Source organism: Galeopterus variegatus, unplaced genomic scaffold (genome assembly GCF_000696425.1).
Source record: "Galeopterus variegatus unplaced genomic scaffold, G_variegatus-3.0.2 Scaffold7243, whole genome shotgun sequence".
NCBI classification, from domain to species: Eukaryota; Metazoa; Chordata; class Mammalia; order Dermoptera; family Cynocephalidae; genus Galeopterus; species Galeopterus variegatus.
Window position 1 is genome coordinate 6993 of NW_007733354.1, and position 12573 is coordinate 19565.

The 12573-nt window shown below is 38.7% G+C and overlaps 1 protein-coding gene across 1 annotated transcript in view; it reads right to left on the bottom strand.

Annotated features, from left to right (window-relative positions):
* CCDC68 (coiled-coil domain containing 68) overlaps positions 1–12573 on the bottom strand; it is a gene marked incomplete at its 3' end in the record, with an annotated part of 22705 nt that overhangs the window by 5951 nt on the left and 4181 nt on the right. Inside the window, exons 3-6 of the mRNA XM_008591745.1 lie at positions 11157–11297; positions 10029–10154; positions 8252–8380; positions 1865–1947 (exon numbers count right to left, since the gene is read on the bottom strand). Coding sequence (XP_008589967.1) covers positions 1865–1947; positions 8252–8380; positions 10029–10154; positions 11157–11297 — 479 coding nt within the window. The remainder of the gene's footprint in view (positions 1–1864; positions 1948–8251; positions 8381–10028; positions 10155–11156; positions 11298–12573) is intronic.

A 12573-nucleotide genomic window follows, 5' to 3' on the forward strand; every position in this document is an offset into this window, starting at 1 on the left:
ATGTGTCTTAGTTAGTAGTAATGGTAACAGAAATATGGAGTCAACCTTATTTTTAAGAAAACAAATCTTTTTAACTTCCCACCTCTTCTTTAGGGCCATGTCTATCCAATCTTAACCTAATGGAAATCCCCTTTATTTGTGGTAGCTTAACCAAGTCGCTATTGCTTCAACCAAAAGACTCTAATTCATACTGATTTCATTTTCTTGTCACTTAAAAAAGTGAATGCCTATATACAGAGCTCAGAAAAAGTAATAAGTAAGATAAATATTTGTGATACCTGCAACCAATGAAAATTGTATAAGCCTCGATGTTCAAACACCTTTTAAGAAACACAAAACATCCATTTCCCTCAAGAAACCTCTAAAACTTCCTTTAGAGCTTCTTGAGAATTCCTTATAAGAACTGCTTATATATAATAGAATTGAAAGAATAGATCAGTTTGGTTTTTAAAATGGTTACACTGTTGGCTCAAAGACTGATGAGAACCCTATTATCAAAAACAACAACAACAAATCATTTTTTAAAGAAAAAAATCCAACTCAGACTGCCTAGACTCTTCATAGAAGACACATTGTACAAGCTGTCTGGAAAAGCTCTCTATTTNGACTGCCTAGACTCTTCATAGAAGACACATTGTACAAGCTGTCTGGAAAAGCTCTCTATTTGGGAAAAAAAAAAAGTAAGCCAAAGATTCACTTAGAATTAAGTTATGAATATTTGTAAGTAATTCCAAGATCTACGGATACTTTCTGCAGTATTTCCTTCATTCTCTACAGAGATACACAGTGCTACAAAACTATCTTAGAAGTCCATCTTCCAGGACTATATGCTTGTTCATAGTGAAGAAGATAGGAAAATTAATAACTTATTGGTATTCTAGTATTTTTCAAATATGCATGTGCAATTCCTAGGGTTGTCCCATTTCGGGACTTTGGCATATGTGATCAAAAATGCATGAATAGGAGCCAGACAGAAGGCACAACATATGAGATGAGAAGAGAAAGATAGATAATAAGAAAGGACAGGGAAATGGGGGGAGGGGTTCAAAAGACCAAAAAAGGGGGACATTTGAGCATATATTATTGAATAAATGATAAGAATTTGTACACTGTAGGGTTCATAATAGTGTCTGTTATCCCACCCAAAAATAGTTCTAGATGGACAAACTAAGATCTTGAAATAGATTCTGACTTTACATTGGAACATACAATGACTGATGGGCTTCGAATTTTTTTTAAAAAGAAAATAAAAAAATGTCTATGACAGGACTTACATGACAGTGCAGAGAATGTTTCTAACAGCAGGTGAGCAGTGCAGCACTGTGGTGATATCCATAAATCCACCCCCACCCCCAGTGTACTAAGGGCTGTGACTGCTTATAAATTATGAGTATTTGTAAGTAACTCCGAAGAACTAAGGAGGTTTTCCATAGTATTTTCTGCATGCTCTACAGAGTTGAGGAGCACCACAACACTATCTAAGAATTCCACCTGCAGCTGGCCAGTTTCATGCCAGCTGTAGAAGGGACCCATGAACAAAGACAGAAGCATGGGGGGAATAAAGACCTCTCCAGCATCCTCTTCAGCACCAAGTGTAAACAGGGAGGTAACTCACTCTTCAGAGGATTAACCCTCCTGTCGGTTCCCCTGCACCCCCTGTGAACTCTGCCCCCGATGCCTCAGTGGGTGAGGAAGGGGAGGCACATGGCTGTTAATCCCAAGAATTCATCCTCTCTCCTGCACTTTCAGTTGTCCTATTTCCTTGGGGGGGGGGTGTGTGGAAAGTCCTCCATCCACTGGCTGGGTTCCAATGGAGAGAAAAGATAGCAGAAACTGCTTTTACATAGGAGGTAGATTTGCAAACCTTTTAGCATAAGTAGCTGTGGATTTGAGATGCAGCAGCTTGTTTTCCAAAGACAGTTTTCTTTCTATTAGTGTTCTCTTTTCCTAGGAAAAAACAAGATACAAGTTTTGTTTATTTGCATGTGTGTGTGTTTTTGTGTGTGTGTGTGTGTGTGTGTGTTTGCATTAGGGCATTCTTGCAAACTGTTCACAAAACATACTTTTTGTAATACTAGAAATTTGGCTTGAGCTGAAGAGCTAATTTCATATAAACTGTTAGAACCCACCCCGAGGAAGCCCGGCCAGGTGTTCTCCTTTGTGCTTTACAGACAGTGTAAAGGTCAGGAGCTCAGTGAGAGGGAGAGGTCAGGAGGAGTCATCTGCAATCCCTCACCTGCCTCAGGAGTTTTTGCTCCTCTCCAGCCCACTGCTGAATGTAGCCTTGTGAGGCTCAGCCTCTCCCATCCACCTTTGTCCATCCCACCCCAAACAAAAGCCTGCTCATCCCTGTCTAGACACCAGCTTTCCCTCTGCTGCACCTGCTTCTCCTGCATCAGACTGAGTTGTTGGTATCCAAGTACATTATTGCACTTAGCTTGACACCTCTACCTGCTCATATGGCATCTATCAGAGGGTAGCAAAGTTGTAAATGTATTTTTAATGAAGGATCAAGGCCACAAATGATAAAATTACTTCCTAATTAGGACTTAGGAGAAACTATGACAGTAAGAAAAAATATCTGGAAAAAATGTCTTAACTTAGTTATTAAACTAAACTCTTCTCATCCAAAAGGAAAACAGACAAGTCCATGAAGAACCAAGCTGGTATGATTGTATTAATTTTATATTTGATGGCAACATGCTGAAAAAAGGAATCTGAATCTTTGGCCTGCAGGTTTAGATTGCCAAGTTGGGGGAAATCAGAAGAGACTGAAAAAAGGCAGAAATTGCTACTGGCAACATGGAGGAATTGAGTGTAATAGATGTTTTGAAACTATTTACAATGGTGTTTAAAGTCAACTACCTGCTACAGTATTTATATTGGTATTATACAAGGCAGTTCTGTATAGCAGAACATCAGAAAGACATTGCACATGGACTGATCTGATTTTGAAATCTTGGCCAAGGTTTTAACCTCGCTGAGCCTTATCATTGTTAATAAAAATTAACCAAAACTTGTAAATAAAAACAATATACAGTATGTGGTTTTAATGTCATATTGCATCATTGTTTAATAATCTGACCGAAGAATTATTTAATTTTCTCAAAGAATGTCCCTGTGCTTGACTTTATTATTAATTATTTGAAGAGAGCCCTGACTCTGTGAGGTTGCATGTTAACTCAGAGATTTCTGTCTGGTAGAAAAGATAATCCCAAAGGATATGGTTTAATTGCCTCAAAGAATATTAACCAAATTTTTATCTGAACTAGTAATCCTCTTCAATATATATATTTTAAAATGCCTATAAACAGCCAGTTTCTCAAAATATTTTATTCAAACTAGCTTTACTATCTTACTGGTTCCCCCAATTAATGCCTTTAATAAAACATTTGACATATATTCATTCTATATTTGTAAAAGTCATGTTTTTAACTTTTTGAACATCCCTAAAATGGGGTTAATATTACCTATACCAAAATGTTGGGGTGATTGGAGATAATATATGTGAAAGGCCTACATGCTTCCCTGGCACATAACTGGACCTCAAAATAAAATAATTTGAAGATACCAATTACTTCATATATAATGTGTTCTGTCAGTTTTTAAGATTATACAACCAAATTTTTCTTGTAGCATTTTTGCCACATAGAAATTGTCCCGGTGTAGCCCTAGTTGTGTTCAAATTATTTTGAAGGGATCCCAGATACACCTTGCAAACTTATAACGATGCTTGGATTATCAAAGAAACACATCACAGATAATGTGTTTTGAATTTGTAGGGTGGGGGGAAATGGTGTTTACCAAGGGTTCTTCCTATGGGACTTGCTCTTGATGAATGGATTGGCATAACGAGAGGCCAAGGATATCAGATAACTGGACAAGTAAATGATCTGCCTTGGCCAGGGCTCAAGCTTCTGGCTTGGGTTATTAATACCTTCTCTTTCACAACACAGAAAATCACCCACACCAGCTAGCACTTGTCAGGTACAGTGTCTTCTCAAAAGGGAAAGGGGGCTCACAGTGCCACCCAGTGGGCAATCCACTGTGCCCAAAGTCACACCTCTCGGGAGCTCAAGATTTCCCTCGTTCTCTTGATCGGAGTCATGTAGACACCAACTTAAACCACTTAAACCATTACCAACCCTTAACATCTAAATGATTTAGGAACCAAGGATATTTTTATCCAGCACTCGGGAGCTCAAGATTTCCCTCGTTCTCTTGATCGGAGTCATGTAGACACCAACTTAAACCATTACCAACCCTTAACATCTAAATGATTTAGGAACCAAGGATATTTTTATCCAGCATCAGAGAAGACAGGGGCATAGAGGAAAGGGTTGTGAACTGGAAACTGAAGGATTATGGAACAGTTCCTTGTTCACACTGTCCTCATTGATAAAATGAGGATGAGGAACTAGGTGGTCTCAAAAGTGCCCTTGGGCTCTAAAATTCTAATAGAGCTAAATCAATGACACAGGAAAACAAATATGATGCAACAGAACTCCACTGCTAGCGAAAGGAGCATATGCCATATTAAAATGCTCTTATTGGGAGTTTTTGCTAACTTATCACTGTGTTTATGGGATTCATTCTCACTGCATTCCTGATTAAAGTGGCACAGATGGTGAAGGTTTTAAGTAATGTGTTCATTACCAGACCTCCTGCCACTAATGGCTACTTCCTGGAGCAGTGGCTTGTTCAAGTGGGCAGCAAATGAATCCTTCTTCAGGGGGCACCCACTACCAGGGCAGTATTTATCAACCTTTGTGAGGATGTTCATTTTTAATTTCTATTTCCTTTTTGAACTCATGTCTTTTTCCTATTAATACAAGAGTCTCAGTGCCCCCTCCCCTCATTCTAATACACACTCCCCACCTGAGAAACCTTCCTCACAGCCTGTCTTCAGAGTATCTCCTCAAACCAAGAAGATGTTGCCAAACTTTGCTTCTTATAGTTTTATTTATTTGCTCGTTTGTTTTACAAATATAAAATAACTTACAACTAAACATGTTGAAAAAACAAAAAACGCCTGCACATGGCTCCCCCACTCCATCCCCATTTACCTCCGCCTTCCAGACCTTCCGATAGGCTCCACTCTCGGAAGTCACTGAACTAGAGTGTTTTGCAAGTTGGAACATGGCCTCGCTGAGCCATGGGCATCCTGTCCGGTTACTCTGGCACAGAGCTCCTACAGCAGCTCACCGTTATGGGTCAATGTCAAAGCAGGAGCTGGGCCGTCACTTCTCAAAAATGTCCTGCCAGTGTCAGAGCCACTAACCTTATTCTTACATTCCCCTACCTTTAACAGGGCTTTCAGCCTCCCTACAGGGCCCCTAGGAGAATGAGAAAAGAGAGATCTGGGAAGTCCCTTGATATTACATCGTAATCTCCACAAAAAGACACTACGTATGGTTCATTCACAAATATGTATCCAGCTCCTAGCTCTGTGTGGCACATGGTAGGTGGTCAAATATTTATTGAATCAACCATCAAGTACACCCCAGAACTCTGAGATGACTCACATCTAGTACAGCCTTCCTGCGGTTGCTAGGAAATAGAAATTATCTTCCATCGTTCCACTGTTAATTTTTAGGCACTGACAGGTGGCCACTAAACCTGACCCAGTGTCACTGGGTTTGAGATAGGGTGATTGCAAGTCTAAACTTAAATTTCAAGCTGGATAATCAAGTTATTTGGTTAAACAACCTTGTTTGCTTTACAGAATTGTCTTTCTTTCCTAAATGCAAACATCCTTTGTGCTATCTTAATTCGTTAAACTATTTATTACAGGGTGAAGTATTTAACACTACCAAGTACTCAATCAAATACTACAGTGTTTGCAAAACAGCGTAATTATAAACTGTCATGCCTGGATGAACCAACTGCTTAAGGACATTGTAGCCCAGTGATTCTGCTAAAGTATAGTCCACCGTGATCCACCATGTAATATACATACAGCTGTATATTTTATTCTTATAATTAGATCCCGGTTAGTTTGGGCTTATTTAATTTTTGTGATTTCCTCATAGGGCCTTCATTAAGATGACAAATACAACTTTAAATTCTTGGGAAATATTTTAAACTAATCAAAGTTCCTCTGGAAAGAAACATCAAAATTGAAATGTGATCCATTTGAAGTGACATGTCTAAGGTGGCATAAACCCAGGCAGACTCATAAAACAAATTAAGACTGAGAATAGCAGAGGCAAATCAGAGAATTAATACAACAAATATAAAAATTGATTGGACAGGGCCGGCCCGGTGGCGCACTGCTACAGTGCGCCGCTTGGAAAGCACAGCGGCGCTCCCGCCGAGGGTTTGGATCCCACATACAGACCGGTTCCCGCTCACTGGCTGAGCGAGGTGCGGGCGCAACACCGAGGGTTGCGATCCCGTTGCCGGTCCCGGTCCGGTACGGGGGCAACACTGAGGGTTGCGATCCGTTGCCGGACACGGAAAAAGACAAAAGACAAAAAAAAAAATTGATTGGACAATATGTACCGGAAGCCAAAGCCTACATTCTTACCTACTCACAATTCAGTTTCAGAGATGCCAATTTTCTATTTGTTTTACTATTTTAAAAAAATATTCCTTGAGTTGTCTGAATTCTGCATTCTAAGGTATGTATACTGTGTTCATCTTTTGTAGGTATTTGGAGTGCCAGTCACTTAAAGAAACACACACGAAACTTTTTATAGTTTTAGTCCTATTATTAATCTTCCCTAAATATACCTCTTGAAAGTTCCAATTTTCATAAAACAGCTTTTCTTCACATGAACTATTTCTTCCTCATACAGCCATAGGTTTCTACAAGCCCAGAGTGGACCTGGGTGGCCAAAAATGAATACTACACCCACTCTAATATGCAAAAATGCTCTGATTACAGATCTACTTTATTATTACTTTGAATAGGTGGACTTTGTGATCTTTTATTTCTANTATTTGGTTAAACAACCTTGTTTGCTTTACAGAATTGTCTTTCTTTCCTAAATGCAAACATTCTTTGTGCTATCTTAATTCGTTAAACTATTTATTACAGGGTAAAGTATTTTAACACTACCAAGTACTCAATCAAATACTACAGTGTTTCCAAAACAGCGTAATTATAAACTGTCATGCCTGGATGAACCAACTGCTTAAGGACATTCTAGCCCAGTGATTCTGCTAAAGTATAGTACTCCGTGATCCACCATGTAATATACATACAGCTGTATATTTTATTCTTATAATTAGATCCCGGTTAGTTTGGGCTTATTTAATTTTTGTGATTTCCTCATAGGGCCTTCATTAAGATGACAAATACAACTTTAAATTCTTGGGAAATATTTTAAACTAATCAAAGTTCCTCTGGAAAGAAACATCAAAATTGAAATGTGATCCATTTGAAGTGACACGTCTAAGGTGGCATAAACCCAGGCAGACTCAGAAAACAAATGAAGACTGAGAATAGCAGAGGCAAATCAGAGAATCAATACAACAAATATAAACATCGATTGGACAATAGGTACCGGAAGCCAAAGCCTACATTCTTACCTACTCACAATTCAGTTTCAGAGATGCCAATTTTCTATTTGTTTTACTATTTTAAAAAATATTCCTTGAGTTGTCTGAATTCTGCATTCTAAGGTATGTATACTGTGTTCATCTTTTGTGGGTATTTGGAGTGCCAGTCACTTAAAGAAACACACACGAAACTTTTTATAGTTTTAGTCCTATTATTAATCTTCCCTAAATATACCTCTTGAAAGTTCCAATTTTCATAAAACAGCTTTTCTTCACATGAACTATTTCTTCCTCATACAGCCATAGGTTTCTACAAGCCCAGAGTGGACCTGGGTGGCCAAAAATGAATACTATACCTACTCTAATACGCAAAAATGCTATGATTACAGATCTACTTTATTATTACTTTGAATAGGTGGACTTTGTGATCTTTTATTTCTATTCACAGCCTCGCTTGGTTCCTCTTTATAAGATGTATATTTACCAGAAAAGAGAAAGAGACAGACAACGATGACTACAGTATTTGCAGAGAAGTAAATCAATAACTATAGTGCAGCTCGTATTCAGTGTTTAAGAGAAGAAACTAACAGTATTGAGTACTTCCTAAGACCAGGTATTACACACAGTACTTTCATTTAATGTTATCTTATTTAATGTCCTATTTCATTTATTTAGTGTTATTTTCTTTTGTTTTTAATCCTAACCCCATCAGGGAAAACATCCCTTTAATTCTTACAGGGCTCACCTTTTCCATTCTCTGGACAAGGTTCTCCAATTCTGTGACTTGACTGTGTTTTTCTTCAAGTTTTTCAGCAACTTGACTGAGATTTCCAACATGTTGTTGCAATTTCTGTTCTTTTTCAAGCTTGTTAACCTTTGGTGAGAAAAATAGTTGTCAAACTCTTGGTTTTTTTTAAGCCAAAACATATATTATCTCCTTCTATAATTTCCTAACTAGCTAAAAAAATTAAGAATTCATACTTGTTTGAAATCACTCATTTGATTTCAGTGTTTCCTCTAAAATAAACCTGATGGGCTACAAAAACACTAAATCAATAGAGAATTAATAATATATAAATATTATTCCTAGAATGTTTACATTTGTCACCATAACGTATACTTCTTGAACTGGATATGAAAGAGAAATAATAATTTAAGAAAAGCAACATTTTTTGCTTTTTCTCAAGAAAAGTTATCTTGAACAAAAATCAAATCTTATATACCCAACTAAAAAATGTTTTATTTTTACTCATAAAGTGTCATAAAAACAGAATAATTATCCCCACTGTGTCAAAAGGTTACTTCACAGGCACACAGCAGTTGTGCTGAAAGACCAGAGAAGAGATGTCTCCATCTGGCAGCCCATAGGCCACACTTGGGAATGTTTAGACCTCCTTCTAACATGCACACACATGTCTGCATGTGTATTTAACAGAACTCAAAATTTCACAGTAAAAAATAGAAGTGTCTGGCTTTCTTTGAAAACACCTGGTGGGGCATCCCTGCCAGGCCAGTCCGGGCTGGGGCTGAAACCCCATCACTGGGACATGTGCATCTTCCCCTCAGGGCCCACTGCTCACACAGCGCACCTCCCATCCACACCTGCCAGTTCATGTCACTCACTTAAGTTCTTCATCCGCACCCTGCATGCAGGTGAGTTTGCAACCATCACAGCCTGAAGCATGATAGATGTCACCTTGGCAGTGGATTTCCTACTGTGCCCCCCTGGGGACCTCCTTATGGCCTGAGTTGGCAGAGACCCAGGCACAGCCTCACCCCAGCATGAACGAACTTCCCCTTAGCTGATTTGTATTTTGAGTTTCAGTAAACACACCCACATACATACACACACAGACACACACAGTTTTTTCTCCTCTAGTCCTAGAACACATTTTTCAGATAAAGCTTTATTGATCCTGGTAAACATCAAATTTAAAAACAAACAAAAAACACACTTTTTTGACATGTTTTTATATTTTTATTTATATATACTTATATATTAAAATATAAAATTCTATTACTTTTTTTATAATATAGATAAACATACATACATGTTTTTTGTTTGTTTTTATTTTTTAACCTAAAAAATGTATCCTAGGACCAAAAAAATTTGTAACCATATCTCTAGACTAACTCTTTCATTCTAGAGACAAGGAAACTGAAGTCTAGAGAGGCAGAATGACTCTAGTCCAGGTCATCTAGTGATCCAAAGGCAGACCTAGGACATAAGTCATCAGCCGGGTCACCTGGGCCGGCCCTGACTCGCAGGCAGGTGACACTGCCTCCCTGCCACCTGAGCTCACAGGGTTCTGGGAAAGGACAGCAGCACAGCAGCTCAGCAACATCTGGCATCAGGCTAAGCAGGGCTGGGGAAATCAGCACCTTGCCTCTTCCTCCCCGCCCCCCAAAGCTGGCCAAGTCACATGACCATTGCTTATTTCACACTTAATACCTCCGAAAAGAGAGACTGAATGGCCCAGGGTGGGGGGTAGTTCTCCAATAGACAAGCTGCTAATCGGTACCTGGAGTAAGCGTTTACTGTCTTCATGCTTTTTCCTGACTTCTTCAGATTGTGCTTGGTAGTTTTGAAATAATCTCTGGGCCACGTTTCTCAGAGCCGCTGCTCCTGCCTCTCTGGAGGCTTCCAGCTAGGAAAAAAGGTCACTATGCATGTTTTGATATTTACAATAAAAAAGGTTAAAGGCAGACTAGTTTGATGGCAATTAAACACATAGAGGCTGTAACTGCACCTTTTATGCCCGCATAGTCAATGGACAGGAGAAATGACACTGTTACCTGGTAAGAGGAAAATGCAAAATGAGAAAGCCCCTATTTATGGGGGCTGTCAACACAGACAGACTTGTTCTGGCCAAGACCAAACAGAGCTCTGTGAGCTTCGATGCCTTGCTTTTATAGACCACACCCTTCAAAGGACTCCACAGTGCCCTATCAGCTTGTACACTTATTAGCAAGCCTTTTCTCATTGATGACCACAGCAGTACTAAAAGGTGTATCTTCCTAAAATAGAAGTGGGACAAGGTTGAAGTTTTAAGGGCAACAAAACTAGAGTCTCTTGAATCTTTCAAGGATTTAACCTAAGGAAATAATCAAGGATGGCTACAAAGATTTACCTACCAAGATATTCATTGCAGGATTAACTACATATCAAATAAACACCCAAAAGGAAAATATAAAGCATACAACAATAGATTAATTAAACAAAAAATGAGACATTTGGCAATTAAGGCTATAATTGATACTTATTAAATACATAAATACACACACAGTTTTTAAAACTTATTGTGGTAAGAACACAACACGAGATCCACCCTCTTAAATTAGTAAGTGCACAGCACACTCTTGTTAACTATGGGCATGACGTTGTAAGCAGTTCTCTAGAACTCATTCATCTTGCATAACTAAAACTTCACTGAACTTTTGTAAGACTTTTTAAATAATAAAAGTAGTCTCTAAAATAAAACAGTGACATTTAATTTGTGAAATACAAAATGCTTCTCTGAGTATGTGAGCATATGTGTAGACCTCTGGATGGTGTGGATGTCTCTCTGCTTTTACAAACCCTGAATGCTAACTATCACTAGCTCCAAGGCTCAAAATACACAATTTGAAATTTCTCCTGTTAGTCATACCTTGATTTTCAATACTTCATTTTCTTTGTTCACTTCTAAGAGCTGTAGGTCTTTCCCTTTCATCTTTTCCATGAGTGAATCCCAGCTACAAGAAGAGGGATCCGTTTCAGCATCAGAGCCATTCTGAGTGTTTCCACAGCGCTGAAATGGACAAACATGAAAAACACAGACCTAACTATCCCTTTCCTCTACAAACTTTGACAACAATAATTACCATTCATTATATAAGAGGGGGGAGAGGGAGGGAGGAAAAGGAGGAATTGATAAAGGGACATGAAAATCAACTATATCGTATATTGATAAATCAAAATAAAATAAGAAATAAAAAAAGAGGATTCAGGTCAGCACAAATAAAACAAATCTTTTGAATCTCAAACATCAATGGGGAATTCTAGACGCAGCAGCTGGCCTCTATATTTGCTTAAATTTTAACAGATTCTCATATAAAAAGATGTGGAACTACAACTTCTATGCCTTTTATATTTCCTACAATTTCAAATATATTGTTAAATGCTTCTTAGGAAATAAATAATACCCACAAGGCCAGATTTATTTTTTTCTAAGTTGTGGACATGAATACATTTTGGTTACATTGCATTATAGATCAATACAATCAGACCTAATTGTTATAAAACTTAACATTCACTGCTCAATGGTGCTTCGCTGTAATCACCTAATATTAAATTTCCAACCAGAGATATAAGAACTATGTGTTAATACCAATGTAACTCTACGTAAACTCTAACTCACTGAAAACACACCAAGAGCATAAATCTCATCTGGAATTGTAGGCACATGTAGGTGGAAGAGAAATCAGAAAGCATCTAACTTAACCCATCAGTTTTATAGATACAGAAACTGAGGATCAGAGCCCAGTTCACGGGGCAAGTGAGTAGCAGAGCTCATGGCACAGGCTCCTGATCATCCTTCTGTGCTCTTCCTGCTCTTTCAATTTACTTCAAGGTAGACAGAGAAATTGCTGTACAATTACACCTGTCCTACAATTATAACAACCTCTGTTCATTAAGCATATATCATGGGCCAGGTCATCTTTTACATGTTTTTTTTTTTTTTTTTGTCTTTTTCCGTGTCCGGCAACGGATCGCAACCCTCAGTGTTGCCCCCGTACTGGACCGGGGACCGGCAACGGGATCGCAACCCTCGGTGTTGCTTCCCGCGCCTCGCTCAGCTAGTGAGTGGGAACCAGTCCGTATGTGGGATCCGAACCCTCGGGCGGGAGCGCTGCCGTGCTTCCCAAGCGGCGCACTATCCAGTGCGCCACCAGGCCGGCCCATCTTTTACATGTTTTATATACACTCCTTTGTCTGAATACTTAAAACACCAGAAGGTACTACGCTCTTTATACAGGCGAAGAAATCGATAATGAGAGAGTTTAACATGCTCAAGCTTATTCCCT